This window comes from Austrofundulus limnaeus, unplaced genomic scaffold (assembly GCF_001266775.1).
Source record: "Austrofundulus limnaeus strain Quisiro unplaced genomic scaffold, Austrofundulus_limnaeus-1.0 Scaffold11, whole genome shotgun sequence".
NCBI lineage: Eukaryota > Metazoa > Chordata > Actinopteri > Cyprinodontiformes > Rivulidae > Austrofundulus > Austrofundulus limnaeus.
Genome location: NW_013952413.1, coordinates 538,605 through 559,784, shown reverse-complemented (window position 1 = coordinate 559,784; position 21,180 = coordinate 538,605). Strand labels below are relative to the sequence as shown.

At 38.7% G+C, this 21,180-nt stretch overlaps 4 protein-coding genes across 7 annotated transcripts in view; all 4 read right to left on the bottom strand.

The window, feature by feature from the left end:
• Positions 1-5,049, bottom strand: part of klhl3 (kelch-like family member 3) — a 16,806-nt gene extending 11,757 nt beyond the window's left edge. The window contains exons 1-4 of one of the 2 annotated variants that reach the window (XM_014001955.1): positions 4,954-5,049; positions 3,085-3,243; positions 2,028-2,134; positions 1,816-1,937 (exon numbers count right to left, since the gene is read on the bottom strand). In XM_014001955.1, coding sequence (XP_013857409.1) covers positions 1,816-1,937; positions 2,028-2,134; positions 3,085-3,243; positions 4,954-5,006 — 441 coding nt within the window. In that variant the 5' untranslated portion in view covers positions 5,007-5,049. The remainder of the gene's footprint in view (positions 1-1,815; positions 1,938-2,027; positions 2,135-3,084; positions 3,244-4,953) is intronic. The other variant, XM_014001956.1, reaches the window with a different exon arrangement.
• A 1,042-nt stretch (positions 5,050-6,091) lies between these two features.
• LOC106513234 (heterogeneous nuclear ribonucleoprotein A0) lies at positions 6,092-7,598 on the bottom strand. The gene has a single exon (XM_014001954.1). It carries the CDS (start codon positions 7,531-7,533, stop codon positions 6,640-6,642), a length of 894 nt encoding a protein of 297 aa, XP_013857408.1. The 5' UTR covers positions 7,534-7,598; the 3' UTR covers positions 6,092-6,639.
• Positions 7,599-8,384: 786 nt separating this feature from the next.
• LOC106513232 (heterogeneous nuclear ribonucleoprotein A0) lies at positions 8,385-11,326 on the bottom strand. 2 transcript variants are annotated; one of them, XM_014001953.1, is made up of 3 exons: positions 9,196-11,326; positions 8,771-8,876; positions 8,385-8,477 (listed from the first exon to the last, which is right to left on the bottom strand). In XM_014001953.1, exon 1 carries the CDS (start codon positions 11,272-11,274, stop codon positions 10,381-10,383), a length of 894 nt encoding a protein of 297 aa, XP_013857407.1. In that variant the 5' UTR covers positions 11,275-11,326; the 3' UTR covers positions 8,385-8,477; positions 8,771-8,876; positions 9,196-10,380. The 2 variants fall into 2 exon arrangements, with proteins under 2 accessions (XP_013857407.1, XP_013857406.1); XM_014001952.1 differs by having other exon boundaries at positions 8,771-11,326.
• A 1,783-nt stretch (positions 11,327-13,109) lies between these two features.
• The window catches only part of maea (macrophage erythroblast attacher, E3 ubiquitin ligase), an 11,856-nt gene continuing 3,785 nt past the window's right edge, over positions 13,110-21,180 (bottom strand). Inside the window, exons 2-9 of one of the 2 annotated variants that reach the window (XM_014001949.1) lie at positions 18,413-18,595; positions 17,926-18,129; positions 17,594-17,716; positions 16,709-16,785; positions 16,492-16,600; positions 14,791-14,924; positions 13,761-13,956; positions 13,110-13,629 (exon numbers count right to left, since the gene is read on the bottom strand). In XM_014001949.1, coding sequence (XP_013857403.1) covers positions 13,534-13,629; positions 13,761-13,956; positions 14,791-14,924; positions 16,492-16,600; positions 16,709-16,785; positions 17,594-17,716; positions 17,926-18,129; positions 18,413-18,595 — 1,122 coding nt within the window. In that variant the 3' untranslated portion in view covers positions 13,110-13,533. The remainder of the gene's footprint in view (positions 13,630-13,760; positions 13,957-14,790; positions 14,925-16,491; positions 16,601-16,708; positions 16,786-17,593; positions 17,717-17,925; positions 18,130-18,412; positions 18,596-21,180) is intronic. The other variant, XM_014001950.1, reaches the window with a different exon arrangement.

The following is a 21,180-nucleotide window of genomic DNA, read 5'->3' as shown; positions in this document are numbered from 1 at the left end:
GTTGTAATGTGACAAAATATGGAAAAGTTCAAGGGGTATGAATACTTTTGCAAACCACTGTATCTGCAGTTGTCAGTGTGCATCACAGGCAGTAAGTTAAAAAAAGATAAGAACAGGCAAACTTCCTTTTGAAGCATCACTTCACATTTAGATAACTGGATCAGTTAGGCCGTCATCAGTCTTTGTGACTCTGACTAAATGTTCGCTAACTTTCAGCGCAACTGTTGTTTCCACTCATCTGCCTGAAAACAAAACATTTTTCTGGGCTTTTTCTTAAAAAAAACATTAAACCTTCTGAAAGTCACATTCAGCAGCTGTGAAACACATGAAATATAGAAACAACACATTTTAAAATGTAAAAACTTCATTTAAAAAAAGGCACAAAGGCAGATTGTTGCTGAATATTAGCCACCGGTTAAAATACCCAAACACACAAATTACAGACAAACAAAGGAGGCAAACAGAGAGGCACGCTGCTAACAGTGAGAGGATTTCCTCTGTCTGTCCATGCGAGCTTCCTGCACTAATACCAAGAGGAAGCATCCTGGATGAGGCTGAGTGATGAGCAGAGCAGAGTTAATGCCACACTGATGAACGAGCCCTCGGCCCAGACGCCACTCACAACCACTACCTGCCTCACAACATTTACCTGCCTCACAACATTTACCTGCCTCACAACCACTACCTGCCTCACAACCACTACCTGCCTCACAACCACTACCTGCCTCACAACCACTACCTGCCTCACAACATTTACCTGCCTCACAACCACTACCTGCCTCACATCTGCTGTGGTCAACATCGTCTCAAGCTTGATGTATTTGAGTTGAAGGGAAAAACTCAAAGTAAGCACATATTCAAACCGAACTTCCTTTAAATAGTGCACAGATGTGTGTGGGCTCTCATCCTGGCAGATCACCCTCAGGGCTTTTTAACTACTTTCTATTAAAAGGAATGTATTAATGTAAAGTTCTTCTGGTCATTGTGGCCATTATGTTTTAAATAACCAGATATAAGAAAGCCCAAAAGCTTGTTTAAATGAACAAATGATCAAAAAATAGAAGATGTAACATACTATTATACATCTAAAGCTTGACGTTTGTGTTCTATTTAAGTGCTTCATTGACAATTAACGAAGCTCGAAGCGTGACTGTTGTTGTTGGTTCCAAACTTTTATAGGAAATTGATTGCTCACAATGAAGTGTACTGTAGTGATTTTGTGTGATTATGTAAAATAAATGATCGCATTTATTTATGGAGAAAATTTAAATTCACTGACTGAAGCCACTTATTGTGTGTCCATTCGCTTTGCACTGGAAGAATATTTTACCGAAAATAAAATGATCCTTGCTAAAATACTTTCCTTATAACCTTGTTATAAGAGGTGTAGGTGTGAACCCTAGAGTCTAGACTATATTGGAGCTTGTTACTTTGTTAGTGCTGAAACTGCTGAAAAAAACAAAACAAAAAGGACACACAAAAGAGAAAAGGTCAAAGCTGCAGTTTCCATGTTTCCTTTGCAGAAACCAGGAAGTTCTGACTAATGCTGTGGYATTTCTGCCAGGAGCAGCAGCTTTGTCTCAATTATCCACACTGTAAATAAAGAAGAATCTGTGGAGAAAGGGATGAACAACAACAAAAACAACTAAAAAAGTATTTTAGAATGCTTGTTTCCAGACAGCAAAGTGTTGTATTTCATCAAAGAAGGCAGAAAATGTCAAAATGAAAGTACTGGAAGTTCAAATTTAAAAGCAGGAGGTTTTAAAATCGGACATAACATGAGGTTACGCACACTTYACTAAAACATACACACACCTGAACGTTGTCTTCTGTGACCTCAATCTCAGCCGTGTAAATGTAGTCCACCAGTTTTCTCAGAGTCTGACCGTCCACTTCYCTGATCTCCACCTGGTGGGCTTTACTTTCACTCATGTCACCTGCAAGAAGACAAAAAACACAGCTGAGCACAAAATATGAATTAAAAAAAAAAAACAACACAAGGCAGGAATACATTTGACTGTGTGTACCTGTGAACATGGCACAGAAGTAGGGGCTACAGGAGGCTAAGACCACCCTGTGAGCTGGCACTTCGACTCCGCCCGCCACCAGCTGGACGTCGCACAGCAACTTTTTACTGAAACGTGACAAGTGACAGAGAAATGGACTTTTTAGTATCATTTAGAACAGTGTTTCCCAAAGTTGGGGTCAGGACCCAAAGTGGGGTCCCAAAACATCAAGGTGGGGTCCTGAAAATATTTTCTAAGTTAATTACATTTTTGCCTTAGTTGCTACAAAGGAGTGAGGTTAGTATATTTAAAATGGATAAACGTAGTATAAAATATTGTTACTATGCCCATGTTTTGTTGACCTGATACAAATGTTTATCATCCAAAACTAGCTGGGGGCACAGGTCTCTGCTACTGTTATTTTGTGGGTCAAAAGCTGCACTTTGGTTCCCAAAGTTGGGCTTGGGGCCCAATAATGGGTCATGATGCACCTTGGATAATCTCCAGAAATCAATATAAAGGGTAATAAAATAATTGCTGATGTAATATTTTCCCCTATAATTATTACAAAACACAAAATAAGTAAAAAAAAACAACACCAATTATTTATATTTGTGTCCAAGCTGTTTAGATTGTCAAAAAGCCTGTGTTTTTAGGGTCATTAACGAAGTTCGTGTACTCAGACCAGTAATATTTGGGGTCACAAGATTTTGCCATGGATATTTTGTGGGTCAGAAGACAAAAAGTTTGGGAAACACTGATTTATAACATTTTATGTTCTCCCAAGTGATTCAAAGTGATGCAAAGTTAAGAAGCTTGTCCCATAAAAGAAAACTTTTGATTTTACATGATTACAAGTTGTRCAAAGGATATTTTCTTGAACATTTTTAGTTGGAAAAACAACATTTTGTTGTATTTCTGACACATTACAAGCAAAGAACGTTAACTAAACTTCTAATAACCACGTACGCTTGTAAAAGTATGAGCTTTTCCGTTCAAAAGGTTGTAYGGTTACATTTCAGGAAGAAGCGATCGAGGTTTTCAAGATTTACTACAAGCTACAGCGACGTCCACGCACCTCCTCAGGTCATTCATCAGCTGAAAGGCCTTCCTCATGTGYGTCTGGTTGAAGGTGTGAATCCCTCCGTTGGCGGTGTCCTCCTCGGGATCTGCGGTGCAGTTTGGATGCGGTGAGGCTGGCGCGGCCACCAGGCTGGTGAGACATGAGAGGCAGTGTCTGGATCAGTGGAGATAAACGGGGACCAACAGGTTAGACCATGTTTTTTTTTGTTTGTTTTGTTTTAGAAGAAGGACGGAACAGACACAAAGAAGTAGACTTGATTTGTTTACCTACTAAAAAAAGGTTTACTGAGAACATGAGAACATGCTTAATGAAATAAGGACTATGTTTTTGAAGAATCAACCTGATTTCTTGACAAAACAAGCTGAGCTTCAGGGAGCTGAAGAGCTCAATAAAATAAAAAATAAAATAAAATACTTGACCAAATGTTAATTTRGCTGCAAAGACAGCTAAAACAAAGGCATTCATTTAAAACAGTCAAAGATGCTTTCAATCCATTCATATTATTTTTCTTTTTATTAAATACACCATTATGTGCTGGATCAACCACTGTGTCTGTGGGTCAAATCAGACTTTGTTTCTTAGCATTTTTATCAATCAGTCATTTATCATGACCTAATAGTTATGAAAGCATCCTATTTACTTAAAAACAGGCACAGGAAGATGCATTAAATAATATGGTGCTTGTCTCTTGTGCACATTACAATAAACTAATTTGAACTTAAAAGTAGTAATAATTCACAATTACATCAAGCTCTAATTATAAAGCCTGTTCCACAGTAGTTTGGGTCTTTTGGGCTTTAATGAAAACAAACAATGAGGGGAAATTATTAAGAAAATAGGATGAAAATGAGCCAAAACATTCACTTTTTCTGGTTAAAAACACCTGTTGTTTCTCGCTGACCATCTAGAGCAGTGTTTCCCAAAGTTGGGGTCGGGACCCAAAGCGGGGTCCCAACACTTCAAGGTGGGGTCCTGAAAATATTTTCTAAATTAATTACATTTTTGCCTTAGTTGTGACAAAGGAGTGAGGTTAGTGTATTTAAAATGGATAAATGTAGTATAAAAATATGTTTACTATGTCCATGTTTAGTTGACCTGATACAAATGTTTATCATCCAAAAATAGTTGGTGGCATCTGCTACTGTTTTTTTGTGGGTCAAAAGCTGAAAAGTTTGGGAACCACTGATCTAGAGTTTTATTCAAACACAGTCTACGTAAAAACAAGTAAATCAATGTAACTTGCTAAGAGAGCTGACACTCCAATGCCTCTTTTAATGACCGCCCTCAGATTGGGCAAAAAAAAAAACTAAAGTAGAAAAGAAACAGAGATAATGTTAAAACTAGAGTCAAGATGTTCAGTTAGAATAAAAGCAGCAAATAATCTGTATGTTACCAGCTGATTTGTGCTGTTTCAGGTAGTCAAAAAGCCACGTTAGTGTTAAAAAATGTGTGTTGTTGCAGATTGGCTAACTGTTTAACTTCATTGCTAACATTTTAAGCTCGTGACAGCGACCGCCTCTGCCATAAASCATCGCTCTGATTGCAATATAACCGGCTTTTGGGACAAATGTAATTTGTTCTACAAAATGTCCATTTAGAAACGCGACATGACTCTTCCTGAGTTCTAACTTGGCTCAGAAAACTTAACTGACTCGCCTGAGCTGCCAAAAGATGCTAACCAAGGCTAACTAGTCAACACGGCTAGCTTTGAGTTCGTTTCCTAGAAACRAGGCTGAGCCCGAACTGTCCGTGTTGGATTTGTAGGAGCCCGTGGGGGGACTAAATCGTTATCCAGCAGACGTAGAAGCAGCGAGAATTACAGCTTTACAAAAAAAACTAATCCCCACCGCTGAGCCGACTCACCCTAACGACACACCGTCCATCCTCACGGAGTCAGACACAACAGCAGCGGGCATTAGAGCGCTGCCCGAGCACCCACACAAAGATCTTGTGTTAGCAAGATGGATCACTCAGTCCAGTACTTGTAAACAGGAAAACCGACCGGCCTTGTATGAGGCAGGCTGAGAACACACTTACTTCTCGTTTCTTTTGTGTTGACCTCAAAGTTAGTATCGCAGTTATAGTAAAATTGATATAACAAAGAGACTATTAACAAATAAATTGTGTAGTTCCCACTTTATTCGTCTCTCAGCATGGATTGCAAGCGTGGCTTAAAGTGGCCCTCTATTACATGATAAATCGGCTTGACATACTGTACCTTATCGCTGCTGCTTATACGAAGATTGCGTATTAGAACAATGAGTCACTCTGTAGTCAGAAAAATGCTCTTTTTTGTCTCAGCTAAAACAAATCTTTGAATTAGATGTCAAGTATTAGCATTTTTTACACAGTACATTGGTATGGTAGTATGCAACATTAGAAAAGCAATAAATATTAAGTTTATTWACGTTTATCAAGCGGTTTGCACATAAACTATAACTGTATCAGTAATAAATTTGTTTTGCAGAGGTTTTGTGCACTGAGGATCTCATCTACACTCTGTAAGCATGATCCTAAATTGTCAATTTGTTAATCCTAAATTGTCATTTAGTTGCTGGAGTTACCCTGTCGCAATATTACAAGTGATGAACACTTAAGTGTGGTTTTCTTTTTTAACTTTTAGGAAAACTGGCTACTTTATGCAGTTTCTCTTTTAACTTTAACTTCTACATTTGTTACATCACTATCCGTGCATATTACTAAAATAACCCAGTGCAACATAAATTAGATGCTTTAAAGGTCAAATTGACAAAACCAACCAAATTAAGTTTTGGATCTAGTTTTAAAAAACTGACATTTAGCAGTTGGTTGCATAAATAAGACTAAAATGGGTTAAGAAAGCGAAGCCATCTTGGATCACTTTAACAAAATYAGTTATTTGATAAATTGAAAACTAAGGAAGTTGTAAATCAAGAGATGAAAATGAAAAAAGTTGAAAAAAGTTTTGTACAAATTTTTAAAAAATGCAATCGTAAACTTGAATCAGGACAGAAAGAATAAGTAGATGTTCAAAACATTAAAAAGATTTAATAATAAAAGAACTTCAAAGGGAAACAAATTACCTAAACAATTGTGACCTAAGAAGCCTACAATGGGACGGCAAAGAAACTCTAACACAGTAACATACAGTGAACAAACTGTGACGTTTCTCTGAAAACCTGCAAGTCACAAAAAACATTTTCAATAAAAATCAAGAAACTCAAGCGATCAAGCATCATGCTGACAATGAAACACTGCCACCATCTTTAACTGTAACCCTGAGCTCATGATACAAAAATAATCACATCTGGTTTGCAAAAAAAGAAGCAGAGGTTGAAGATTACAACTTCACAAATGATACAATAAAGAGATCAACCAACACAACATACAGTTCGAGAAATCAGCTGTAGAGTCAATTTGAAGTGAACACAGAGGGGCTCATTCATTCATTCAGTGGGTGGTAGGAACATCTGTAAATCAACAAAAGACCCTGGACTGTGAGGATGTAGATTATGTTTTACGTCATGTCTACATAATTACATTTTTTTTCTTTTAGCTTTCACGGTGCCACTAATAGCCCCCGCCGAATCCCCCACCCCTGCCTCTGTATGGAGCCGCGCTCCTGTACGAATAATTATCCCCTTTCATCGCGCCAAAGCTTGACTGCTGCTGTCCGTAGCTCTCCCCAAAGTCACCGTTGCTGTACCCGCCTCCCATTTGGTTGTCGAACCCGTTGTATCCCCCGTAACCACCGTAGCCGCCGCCGCCTCCATCGCCGCCGCTTCCATCTCCGTAGTAGCCGCCGCCATAGCCGTAGCCACCTTCATAGCCGCCTCCGTAGCCGCCTCCATAGCCGCCACCTCCTCTCCCGCCACCGTAGCTCGGCATTCCCCTGCCTCGGCCCCTTCCTCCACCGCGGCCTCCTCCACCGGACATTTCCTGCTTAGTGAGAGCCTTCTTTACCTCCACCTTGCTCCCTTCGATGGTGTGGTATTTGTCGAGCACCGCTTTGGTGGCGGAGTCGGTGTCGTCGAAGTAGACAAAACCGAAGCCTCTCCTCCTGCCCTGCTTGTCGGTCATGATTTCTGCCTTCTCCACCACGCCGAACTGCGAGAAATACTCCGTCAGATTCCCCTCCTCGATGTGGTCTTTCACGCCGCCGACAAAGATTTTCTTCACGTTAGCAAGAATGTCCGGGTTGTTGGCGTCCTCCCGCGCTATGGCCCGTTTCAGCTCCACGTTGTTGCCATCGACCACATGTGGCTTAGCAGCCATTGCCGAGTCGGCCTCCTCCGGTGTCGAGTAGGTGATGAAGCCGAAGCAGCGGGAGCGCCCGAGCTGCTGGTTCATGACCACGGCGCAGTCGGTCAGCGTCCCGTACTGCTCGAAGTACGAACGGAGGCCACCGTTCGTGGTTTCCACATTGAGTCCCCCCACAAAAAGCTTACACAGCTTGCTCGACATTGTTGAATTTCTGGAAAGGATGGGAACCACGAGACTATTCCTCCTCCTCCTTCGATGAACGTCTGGGGGCGGAGCGTTTCTGTTCTTGATTACGTAGCCGTCTCTGATTTGTCAATTGGATTTTAAAAAAGGACCATTTATGCGCATGCGCATTAAGTCTTGATCTTTAATGAAACCTCGATGTTTGTAGCAAAAAGTAGAAAATAACTCAAATTTATTCCTGCCGTAACGAATYGTAGGTCCCTAAAAACCACTTAATCAGAATATTTATAGAATTTAATGTTCAATCTTAAGCAGTATTTTCTGAAAAGGTTTGTAAAAACCATAAATATCACGTTTACTTTGCTAAACATTTTATTTTYTAAACCTTTTCTAAGAGTTCTAACCTGATGTCCTGATGCGTCTTAATAATACAAGTAGAAATATATTAAGTTTAGTAGGTATTCTGAGCAGCCTATAAAATAAACTTATTGAAAAATATCACCAGGACACATTAGTAGACAATTTGTTTCTGTTTTGTTAACTAAATAATTTAAGGCTAGCATGGGGAGCATAAATCAAAATAAATTTAAACTGATCCTTATATTAAAGTAACTAGTTTGATATTAACAGAGAATGTACTCTAATAATTACATTGTGAAAGAGTCGTTTTATTCATTTAAGAGTAAACTCAATGTTCTACATCATTTTCGGGCCAACGGCACTCTAAAATGTATTTTTCTTTTTAAGATGTCACTAGGTGAGGGGTAAAGAGTACACAAAACCATGAGCTTTAATTGTGAAGCCTCATCACCTTGAACACAAAACTATAACATCGATGTGAAAATAAATGTATCAAGCAAGTCTTTATATAAAATATAAAAATTTATTGTGCATTCACAAAAAACACATCCAACATAATTTCATCGTCCTATGGAAACATCGGAAATCGTCAAGCACAAAACCTATAAAACAAGAAAATATTTACAATCATGTCAAAAACACATGAACTACAGTTCTGTAACACACAACTAAAAATAAAAACTACCAATTTGCAAAAAACTGGATCTACCTCATAAACATAAGATCTCAATAGCCTAAATATTTAATATTGTTGTAATTAGTACCAATAAATGACAAAGAACCCTTAACTGAAGGATATTTTCAACATTTCAAGGAAAACATGACAGTGGAACATAAAATTTGTTCAGCTTCTTCTGATCACAACAGACGAATACTTTCTGGAAACCAACTTCACCTGAGGAGTAGAAAGCCACGCCAACCACTCCTGGGTCCCACCAGCATGGAGACTCACCCCATCACATTCAGGGTGATGTCCTTCTTGTCCAGGTTACAGTAGCAACCTGGAGAAAGTGGGAGAAAACACACAAATGAGSCAGAGAAAAAAGAAAAACTTCTTAGGAGACACCATTTTACTCGTTCCATAATTTCACTCAATTGTGGAACAAAGCGTGTGTCCCCCCACTTTCCACCCACCTCAAGTTCATAGCAGAGACCAAATTAAAGCCATCCCAAATATGTAGATCAATATTTTAAGTTTAGCTATAAAAAAAGGCGTATTTATCCCATTTAAGATTAAACARTGGTACACTTGCGTACCATCTTAAATATATTCCATACATTGTTGACCAACACAGAGTGAAGACAGGTTGATTTACATACCTAGTTTGCTGGATGTGGATATCCTAAAGAGATATTTCAGACTCCTATCACAATCGACCCCAGGTAATCAACAGGGTCCTGATGTAGCCTACAAACAAACTGCTACGGCTATTTTGGCTGGAATAGCCTACTGGAATACAAGTAAGAACACCTAAATATAGGAATAATCAAAGATAATTATCACACCCCTCATCGTCCACATATATAGTGTAGAAACAAGTAGAAAAAAAACACCATAAATTTAAAATAAGTCACACCCTACAAAGCCTACATGCATCGGCTGTGGGTAGACTGTAACCATTTCACCCACCTGAATGTAAAAAGGAATAAACTGGAAATGATGCCATGTACACTAAATCAACGTTGGCATAAGAACCTGTGAATAAACTTGAGGAAGCCTGGTTAAATAAGTAAGATAACTAAGCTAAGTGGTAGAAGGTTTTATTTAAAATGAACATACATAGGCATACCAAAGTGTTTCAACAATAGGTTTTGTTCTCCAGACATGAAATAATACAATATACATTTGATAGTGGGACAGGTAATGGAAAATTAACAATATTTAAACTGACACTATTACTACTGAGATTTTTTTTTTTTTTTTTTTTTGGGTACAGACTGGTGAACTAAAATCTTATGGATTCACTGTTTGCCTATTACTGGAAAAAATGATACAAAAACAATAGCCAGAATGACATATCTAACCAAACATGCATTCTCATTATCATACATAGAACAGAAATACACTAAATGTACTCTAAACAAAATCCAATTAAACTGCTTAAAAATTKAGAGTAAAATAGGAACCTTTCACCCAATAAACAATCCTGCATCGAAAACAAGTGAACGCAAATAAAAAAAATAATAATTCAACGCTAAATGATAACCACACTGGTGGGTAATGGGTACATAAAACGGGACCTGCAATTGTAATTCTTCATTTGTGTCCTAGATGAACAGCAACAGCTGCTTGTTATAACCAGGTGTTCTGGGAAGTGACCTTCCTACCTGTTTGGGGTATTTGAGGTCTTGGTTAGGGTTGATGGGAAGGGGTGTCTCGGTCTCTGCCATGGTGGGATTTCACGGCAGACGCCCCGACACCGAGTTTTGCGTCCAAATCTTGGCTGGGTGTATTCTTGTGGCAGGAAATGAGGGTGGGTGGTTGTTTCCGCTGTACAGTTTCACTTAATAGCCGCCGCCACCGTAGCCCCCCCGGGGGTAGCCGCCACCGCCGCCGCCTCTAGAGTATGGGGCTGCGCTCCTCTGGCCACCGAAAGGCCCCTTCATGGGACCGTAACCAGAAGAATGCTGGCCATAACCACTGCCAAAGTCGTTGTAGCCGTTTCCACCGCCATAGCCGCTACCCTGGTCGCCGTAGCCACCCCCATAGGGCCCGCCGCCGTACCCTCCGTAGCCGCCATAGCCTCCGCCATTTCCATAGCTGTAGCTTCCGCCATAATCTCTGCCGCCGTAGCCATTTTGATTTCCTCGCATGCCTCCTCTGCCTCTTCCCCTCGGCGCCATTCCGGGTCTGCTGGACGCCTGCATCTCTTGTTTCGTCAGGGCTTTCTTCACTTCAACTTTGTGTCCATTCACGGTGTGAAATTTCACCACGACCGCTTTGTCGGCAGCATCGTGGTCGCTGAAGTACACAAAGCCGAATCCCCTCTTCTTTCCGGTCTCCTTCTCCGAGATCACCTCGGACTTCTCGACCGGGCCGTACTGGGAGAAATAATCGGTCAAATGCTGCTCTTCGATGTCGTCTTTCAGGCCGCCCACGAAGATTTTCTTCACTTTAGCGAGAGCCTCGGGCTTGTTTGCGTCTTCCCTCGCGACTGCTCGCTTCACCTCGACCGTGTTTCCGTCGACGGTGTGCGGCCTGGCAGCCATGGCCGAGTCGGCCTCCTCCGGCGTGGAGTACGTCACAAAGCCGAAACAGCGGGAGCGCTGGAGCTGCTTGTTCACGACGACAACGCAGTCGGTCAGGGAACCGTACTGCTCGAAGTGTTTGCGCAGGCCATCGTCGTCGGTGTCCACGTTCAGCCCACCGACAAAAAGCTTACAAAGCTGGTCGCTCATTTTCGTCGTTTGAATTTGCGAGCTGCTGAGAGACGTCTGAACCGAACAAASCGTCGATGTCAAGATGGCCGCCGTAGTGCAACGCAGCTGTATTTATAACAAGCTGTTGGCTCCGCCCTTTCCGCTTCCTTTGAAGGCAAGAACAAGAACCACGTTTTTACGAACAAAGAAGCAAATTTAAGAAATATTCAATTCATGCTTTCATATCACGTTTTGTTCTTTTTTTCCATCAACATTTGAAATAATATTGGTTCGCTGTCTTAACCAATACCTATATCAAACAAAAACTAATATTTTTCGTAGGTGGCGACAGTAAAGGAAAAAAATGAATTCTTGTCAAAATTGAATGCATTTTAATTAAATCGGGAAGCGATTGTACACTTTTTTTAAATAAATTTACTCAATTATATGAGTAATATATATGACTTATATTAAGTAATCAATGAGAAATTTGTATTTATTGTCTATGATGCAACCAAGTGTGATCACAAAAGTCGTTGATAAAGATAATTTTTTTAAAATCAAACACTCCCTATCGTCAGTGAAAGCTTTTACTCCTTTACCACCATGAATTCAACTTTACAAATGAACGTATCTTGTGACCTATTTACTCAATGCTGTCCTTGAGTAAATAGGTCACAAGATATTTACTCAATGCTGTCCTTGAACTCAGGTTTTAATGTATTTTTATGGTTAAAGACAACACTTGGCTTCCTGCCTCAACAGAAACCGACTTGTTAATCTCATCACACTCAGCGGTTCATGGTAACGCCTAATTTAGAAGCTCAATAGAGGAGAGCAGACACTACACAAAAACAAAACTGCTAAGTTTTACTGAAATCGTTATGATGCAGATTGCTGAAATAAACAACCCCCATTTCTATTCTACCAACACAATCATGACATCTTGTCTTTACAGATGCAGTTTATGGACACAAATAAGGTTAATAGTCTGATAAACAGAGAGTAAAAAAGATCAAGTTAAACAAACATAGCTGGATTTTGAAAAGTTTCTGCTTCGTGTATCCTGATTACAGTAAAACCAAAGTGTTGTTGTTGACTTTACAAGGAAGGGCAGGACTGTTAGTAGTTTTGTGTTGGCTGTTAAATGATGCGTTTCCCAATACAAGCACGTTAACAAAAAATATGTACTGTCAAGAAATATAATGCCTGTTGTTTTGGCCCTGAAAGCAGGTAAAGTATTGGGTATAAATGTAAAAAAAAAAAAAAACTTAAAGTATCTAAACTTGTTCTGTTTTTTGTTTGGGAAATAGTTACGAAGCTGAAACTTCATGAACGTTAATTTGTCTAAAATGTCTTGCCTTGAAAGAAGATAAATATCCAATTGTTGGCCTCAAAGGGAAAACAGTTTGTTCATTAACAAATGTTGTATTAGAAGATATAAAGTAATTATCAATAATGGTCAAACTGAGCTTCTTCAGAAATCATACATTATTCCAAACAGCGTGTTAAACTGCGAACTCTGAATGTTTCAAGTTGATAAACACAAGATTTCCCCAGTTTATACAACAATTTTGCAAATTTATAATTCTTCTTCTTCCACAACAAATACATGAGAATAATTAACTCTAATTACTACATGAATAACAACAGAGGTCTGCTGCGACCCAAACTAGGCTTCTGTTTCAGTAAAAATAAAGATAATTTAATATAATTCCTCAAAACACGATCTAAAAACTTGTCTAAAGGCGGAGGATGTGAAGATAGTCAAGTGTGACCAAAACAGCAAAACAAGTTATTCTTGTTAACACATCTTTCCGCCTTGAAATTTATGGGAAAAAGTAAAAGCTTGTAAAAGGAAACAAACTCCAAAGTAACTCTTAACAAGTATTTTATTATTTGTTGTAGTAAAATCAAACATCTAACTAGCAGTTTTCAACCAGTCCTTTTCTCTAGACAGTAATATTCAGAGTAAAGGCCTTTAAGATAATGAAAATGTTGATAGTCCATGTGCTTGAATGGATCAGATTAAACAACTTCTAGCCACATCTAAAACACAGTCTGAAAGAAGAGCCCTGTTTCAGTGAAAGAAGATGGGAGAGAGGGGGGGATGGGTGAACATGATCATCTAGCAGAATGAAAGGGATGCTGAAGGGCCTCTCGGTTTGGGGGAGGGAAGTAGAGGGTGAGGGCACTGGATCACAGCTCCACTGGTGGCTCTGAGTAGGCCTGGTCTCAGAAGATGGACAGCAGGCTATCATTTGATCGTGTTAACACTAAGAAGCACCGTCTGAGAGATCACATGATGTAGACTTTCTCTGCCTGAGAGAAGTTGAAGACTTCTTTGGTTCTGGGACACACCACTTTGTCATCTTGGCGAATTGAGAGAAGAGACTGGGAGGCAAAACAAGCAAAATAAATACTACAAATATACTACAAAAAATACTAAAAAATACTACAAATACTACAAATTTATACGGCTGTTCTTATTTCATACTGCACAAAAAAAAAAGAAGAGTACTTACGTTGTAGCCGTAGACATATCCATTAGGCAGCATCATAGGAGGATTGTTTTCATTCATGACCTCCCCAGAGATCTTACAGACTAGTCTAGAGTTGGCACAGTGAGCCATAGGTAGCGGCTGGGCCAGCTTGTTAAGAGATTTACTGCAGACTGGGCAGTCCGGGTTTTTAGAGCTACCATCCTCCTTGTAGCATTGACTGAAATAGACGGTTAAGGGTCAAACTTCAGGTTTCATCAAAACGTTGTTTTCTCGTATGGTGGTAAAAACATGATTCATGCAGCTTTCAGTAAGCTAAATTTAAGACCTTTTAAAGACCTTTTAAGACCATTAGAAATGACATTTAAGACCAAACCGATGCATTAACAAACATTCGAATGGTCCAAGAAATTTTAATATAAAAACATATTATTGCTATCAATTCATCTATTACAGAATATTTAATTTTAATAAAGCACTAAATTATTTCAATGTAACGGTCATGCTGTGGACCGCTTCCAACCAAGTGTAAAAATAACCGACATAAAGCCACGTCTCATTGAAAACACACTTTTCCATGTTTAAACGAAAACAGTGTGGACATGACTGAACTTCTTTGTTTTTTGGGCATATGCGGGGGGTTGTAGCAGTAAAGAGGTTGAAAACAAGGAAGTAAACTGCCAATTTTTGCCTGCAGTTATCATGGGATTTGTAGTTTAACTATACCAAGACAGGTAGAAAACTTAGCACTTCATGAAGACAGATCGCATCAACCTGTGATTATGGTGCTTTACTCTATTTATGCAGCCAACGCTTCGACGGAATGATCAAAAGAAAAAAAATTAAGACTTAACAAAATTAAATTTAAGACTTGGATGACAATCTGGGCATTTTTAAGACGTTTTTAAGCCTAAAATTTTGATTTTCAAATTTGAGACCTTTCTTTTAGACCCTGCATGAACCCTGTAAAAAGGAAAATAAATTATACAAAAAATGCACGATAAGTTAGCATCTCGGGACAACGTTACTGAGTACAGTGAGAGTAAAAGGATACGGTGTCTTGATGGCAGACAGACCGGCCTGTAGGGTGATGGTGAAGACAGAGTTATTGCCCAGCTGGTGCAGTCTGTAGTTGTCATATCGGAACTGCTGGATGAGCATCTTCCAGCGAGCTGGATCCAAAAGATCCTGAGGAGACAAAATATTTTTTTAGTTACTTTATTAGTCAGTTTCATTTAGATAATACAACACAAAAAGGGTCCTAAAGAGTTTTTTCAACTACTAAACCACAAAACAATTAAACATAGAAAAAAATCAGGAAAAAAATAAAGAAAGTTGAGCATGTCTGGAGTAAAGAACAGTTGAAAGATCTCAACGGTTTTTCTTCCAAACCAGTCTAACATGTTGTACTGGTTAGAAATTATGATGCTATTAAACTCATTACAAAGTGTGTAAACTACTAGAAAGTGACTCAGTTTTTACAAAGACATTGGTTGACTCTTCCACACAACCACTGAAACTGTAAAATTTAGTCTGGACTCTTTATGGCAAATGGAACATTTTCTACCAGTACATGTTCTACAATGTAATCAGAGTAATTTAATCATAAAACAAAGAGTAGATGGTTATAATTTCACCAATTTAAAACTTATCTTTCACATTTAAATTGAGATAACCGAAAAGAAGGTGTTTAAAACATTGGTGTAAAAGAAAAGAAAATTCCCAGTCAAGTTAAAACTACATCATTTTTAATATGTTTAATTTTAACACTAACATACCATACTATACCACTTTTATTTATAAAGCACTTAAAACAGAACAGGGCCAACCAAAGTGCTGTACAATAAAACAGACAAAAGAGGGCCAGAAGAAGTGAAGGCCTGTTTATTTGAAACCAGTCTCTGGAAATGCTGGTGTTTTTTTTTATGTTTATTGGGGCAAATAAACAATAAAATCACCTGTTTACATGGAACCTCTGCAGTAATGTACCAGGCAGGGTTGCTAGTGTTTACTATTTCTTTAAAATGATTATATTTTGAGTCAAAATAGCTGATATGCTAAATACATATGACTCCCTCGGTCAYTTATGCTGAGGTGTGTGTTGGGTTTGGTGGAAAAACCCAAAAACCCACCTCAAGCGAGCGTATCAACTTTTATGCGAATTAGAGGAAGTTTTGTTGAATCATGCCGTTTCCATTCATTTTTTTCTGATGCGATACTTCAAAATGCGCATTGAAAAATGCTGATGGAAACACGGCTAATGATATCTGAGAAATATTTGCCTTTCACAGCTCTAACAGATTTCTGATAAAAGCGACAGCCATGTTTTAGCATTTCAATTTTTTTCTGCATTGACTTCCACAGGAACGCATCAATACAAACTGACTGGTATGAATTCAGTATTAAAAAAATCTGTGCTTCCTTTAAACAGAAAAAAACCCATTTCTAAATGAAAGCACATCTCTTGTGGTAACAAGACTACAGTATGTAAAGAAACATTGCCCTCTAGTGGCTAAACATGCACTACAACAAGTTTGTTCRCTAAAATTTTTTAGATACTTTTAACTTCTATGGATCAAAAATATCATCCACTGATAATTACACATGTTATAAGCTTCAGCTATTAACATGGTAAGTAAGAGTGCTTGACAACCAACTCTACTGAAATAAAAAAAAACAAACTTTTTGACCATAAAACTAAAATCTTATCAAACAACATACCTTTCTACATCTTTACCAAACACAGTGGCTGTACCTTATACGGGGAGATGTGTGTATCTGAGGGGAAAGCCAGCATGCCCATCACCTGCCGAACCTCGTCCAGCTGCCCACCTTCTGCTTGGCTGAAGTGCTTCCTTGCATGTCTGGTATAATCCACAAAAAACTCAGTAAGTAAAACTTTAAAAGTAAGACAACAGCAGTAATTCTTAAAAAGTGAGAGTAAAGTTTGTGTGGTGGGCCTCGTTCAGTACCGGACAGCATCCATGCGCTTGTTTTGTCTGATGAGCTCAATAAACTCCTGGATTCTTAGACTGAACTCAAGACAACTCTGTCAGAAAAAAAGGAGATAAGGAATAATAATGTTAAGTTTAAACTGATAAAAATACATTAAACATTAATGTAAGAACAGAGCAAAATCAGAAAACTGATCACTTTCATTCAGATGTTTCATACAAGCCAACCATTCCTCATTAAAACTGCCCTTTGAAATAAAAAAAATACAAGAATCTGATTGGTTGTGGCGAGTAGGTTAGTCACTAATCTCAAGCTTTGATCCCTTGAGTATTCAGGCCACATATCAAAGTGTTTTTATGCAAATAAACAAACTTCAAAATTAAATGTAAGCAGTGAACAGATGAAACAACCTCACTAGAAAGGAACTTTGTAAGTGGAATCATTTTTGTGGCTGGTAGAGATTAAAAAAATACGAACCCTGACGTCTTAAATTTGAGTCGAGAGGCCTGCGCAACACGACCATATGTTGTGCCATCATTTCAACATGGCTGCTCCTCGCATCAGAGAGTTAAACTCTTTACTTTTACCTTTTTTTAGTAGCTCTGTGTTGTTTACTTTACATCGAGCCAGTCATACTTGCAGTACTTTAAAGTGATTATTAGGAGAAATGTTTTTAGTTACACTGCACTGTTAGTACACTCAAAATGCCTTGTAGAGCACTATTGTTGCAAATGTTATTGTTGCACAGCAAAAAAACAAAAAAAAAAACAAAATAAAAATAGAAACGCTTTTTCCGACGTTCTGACAAGTTCGACACTGGAACGCTTTCAACTCGGAACCGACGTCAGTCCGGCTTCAGAGTTTAGAGTTTCGCTCCAACTGGAAACGCAGCATTATCCTACCTTCATCTTGCGGAGGCGGGACTTGTTGTCATGGCACCAGGCTAAACAGGTGGCTGTCTCCTGCCTCTCCAAAGACTCTTCCACCTCCTTTGCAGTGAGGAACATCTCAATGTTCACCAGATCCTAAGAATGAAAGATACCAGTAAGTAAGGCTTTATAAAAAAAAATTCTGAAGAAAAGTAAAAAGTTTAAAGTAACAAAGACGCATGATGTCACTTGAAAATAGAAACACATTAAGGTTTCTTTTGACTGCATGCTGAGTAAACAGATTTGTACYGTCACTATTTTGTAAGATGTATAAGATGATCATCACACTGGCAATGAAGAATTACCTCTATACCACTTTGTCTGGCCAGTTTGACAGCTGTGTTGTAGTAGCCGCAGCGCAGCAGATGCTCCACCATCATGCGATCCATCCGTTTTTTCTTCCATAGGTTGACTGAGGCTGGCTGATCGCTGCTGTGCTCCTTCAGGTGCTCAATGCGACGCTTACACAGCTTAGCGCTCTCATCTTCTGCCTGAATAGACTCTGCAGCCTTTGAGGAATACAAGAACTCAATTAAGCTGAACGTTAGGTAAATTTGAAATATCAGTGAAGCTGATAAACTCCAGTTATTTATGTTGTTTATGTAGTGCAGACAGATTTTTGTTTCGTCATTTTTGTATGAAATCTTCACGCTTTAATCATAAACAAATAAAACACCTATTCACTCATATTTGTGAAGAAGTGGTGCTCAGGTTCTCAGTTTGTTTTATTCTGAAGGTCACTCAACAGTTTGTAGGGCTCAGTGATGAGCTTTGTGCGTTTGTCTGCTTCACCTTCCTCTTCAGAGCGCTGAGTTTTTCTACCACTCCATCCAGCAGTGACACCACGGAGTCGACCACCGGGAAGCTGCTGAGGGTCTTCTCCAGCTCTGCGACCACCATGGTGACGTGGCTCGTCTCCCTGTCGATGTTCTTCTGAGCCGCTCTGAAACGTTTGTTCAGAGTCTCATACGGCACCTGCAGACAAGTTGTGTTTCTTTTTTAAACAAAATGTTCCCTTTAAAACAAAGAGTGATAATGTAGCTTAGTAAGGTTTTATAAACTGCGTTTCTCATCGGTAATGCGGAGATTAGTTGGAGCCTGATAGTGGGATAAATTAATTTAAATATTTTTCCTCATTCAGCTGTTTCTATTTTACAAAACCTAAACAGTTATCACCTACCATCAAAGGTGAAAAAACATTTTTGTCCATATCTGTGTGCTTTTTTGCCTGCAGCGTTAGCAAAATATCTCAGGAATCAGTGCTTTAATATAACTCAAATAATCTCTGAAAATACTGATTGCTAATTCAAGTTAACCACATTCAAGATGGCCACCACAGCTAAACAAGCTTAGAAAACACAGAAAAATGCTATGTCAGTCAGTTTTAGAGAGATCAAGCTATACTGGTGGTAGTAGCTGATAGTCATCCTAACAAGATCTTGTATAATTGCACAAGATTGTGCCCAACATCAAGTTTTAATCAAAATGGCTGTTTTAGTTTAAAACTCTGGCTTGACAAGCATGAATATGTAGTGTTTTATAGAGTAACAAAAACTCTTACCAATCAAGGCGTTTTTGACTTAAAATATCTATATAGACTAAGGTTTAGATGAATAGTTTCAAAGAGCTTAAAAGGTCAGAGGTAGTACGATGAATAGTTAATGCACTCAGGCTTGCAGTCAGTGTGTGTGCACTTCTAGCCTTAGCGTATTTACAGTATCACATAAATCAACATAAAATGGCATCCTCATTTTCACATTTTTAAAAATAAATCCACCGCTTCTCCCGTTGTTCCACTCAGAGGATTAGATTAGACTTTTCTGAATCAGTTTCATGTGACCTTTTGGGTTAAATAAAATGCTGGTTTTTACCCACTGAGAGGATTTCGCTCTCCTGTTAGAGCGAAGTCAATTTCACAGATCACCAAGATCGAAGAGGGAAATTATGCAAATTTACCACCAAGAGTGAACAAATCTTGTTGGGATTTAGGAACTCCATTTCTAAACTAAGAACCGAATGAGACCATATGTTTCTGATATGCAACTGTGCTTCATAACAGATGTACTCTTGTGAATATTCTGAAGTGTCTTGTTGGCAGAAACATCTCAGAGAGGAAAATAAGACTCTTGTCTGCTTATCTTCCATGCTCTTGTCTTAATGGCTGAAGTTATAGTGGGATTTGGCACATTTTGTTTGGACAACAAATATTTCTTTGTAAGTGTGCACATACGCTCTGATCCCTTTTCAGTTCTTCTTTATGGGTTCACTCTTTTACTTCCTTTCAAAAGAATAGTGGTGTGAGGCTGGACCTTGTGCCAAAATACAAAAAAGCAGCAAAAGAATGTACAGCATGCAAATCGAATCTACATTTCTACATACAGAGAATGGACTGGTAAGATTATGCTGTATGCTTTCAGATCAAAGACTTTATCTCTCATTTCAGATCAATATATCCTTACTGATGGAAGCTGTAGATTTGCTTCTCTTAGCAAAATCTCTCTCCCAAGGTAAATCACGAAGTTTCATTATCAGAACACAATGAGGATATTAAGGCATGCCACAAATCTCAGAAAAATACACAGACACAAAATATTGATCCTATGCTAAATAAATTATAAAGAAAATGTGCTCCTTATGGTTCTTTCTGAATCTGACCATGTCGGGTTAAAGTGATTCAAAAATGCCATTTTTAGGCCAGGATTTAATTCAGATAACTATAGAAAGGTTGAATATTGCTGTTGATCACATCTGACTAGCGATATATTAATTGATAATTAATAAAAAATCTTAATGGCTTAAAATGTGAATTCATTTGCAAAAATGAATGAACTGAATACACTTTGTTGTACACCGGTAACGTATTCAAGACAATAAATTTGATACTTGATAACTTTCGTTCACAAAAAGATTTGTGATGCCATTTTTATTTATTTTGAAGTATAATTCTCTTACTAAGACAACAGACAGTTACAGTTTTATACAAGGACACAAACGCTGATGTTAAAAGGAAATAAATAGCTTTGGTTATAAAATGACTACATTTTGTTTGAGTAAATCGTTACATGTGACAAGTGATGGGTTTCCCCTCAATCTTATTTTTAAACTAAAAATTTTTCAACTTCAAGTCTTTCCATAGTCACTAACATCTTTCTGTACCTTGTAACAGAGAAGCCATATATGCACTGAACAATTATAACAGCAACAGAGTGATACTGTTTATTTTTTCTATTCCCTTCTCACCCTCTGCGGGTGGTCTCTTTCATCCTCTGAGCTCGGGTCCTCTACCAGAGGCCTGGGAGCTTGAGGGTTCTGCGCAGTATCTTAGCTGTGCCTAGAACTGCACATTTCTGGACTGAGATGTCTGATGTTGTTCCTGGGATCTGTTTTAGCCACTGCTCCAGTTTGGGGGTGACTGCCCCGAGGGCCCCGATGACCACAGGCACCACTGTGGTCCTTCCAGTTCCTCTCTGACGCCCTGGTATTTCTCCAGTTTCTCATGCTCCTTTTTTCTGATGTTGTGGTCACTTGGTATTGCAATTTTCACCACAACGGCTTTCCTC

Excerpts from the sequence above, each read along its gene's own strand:
- LOC106513234 (XM_014001954.1), bottom strand. The coding sequence starts at position 7,533 with ATGTCGAGCAAGCTGTGTAAGCTTTTTGTGGGGGGACTCAATGTGGAA.
- LOC106513232 (XM_014001952.1), bottom strand. The coding sequence starts at position 11,274 with ATGAGCGACCAGCTTTGTAAGCTTTTTGTCGGTGGGCTGAACGTGGAC.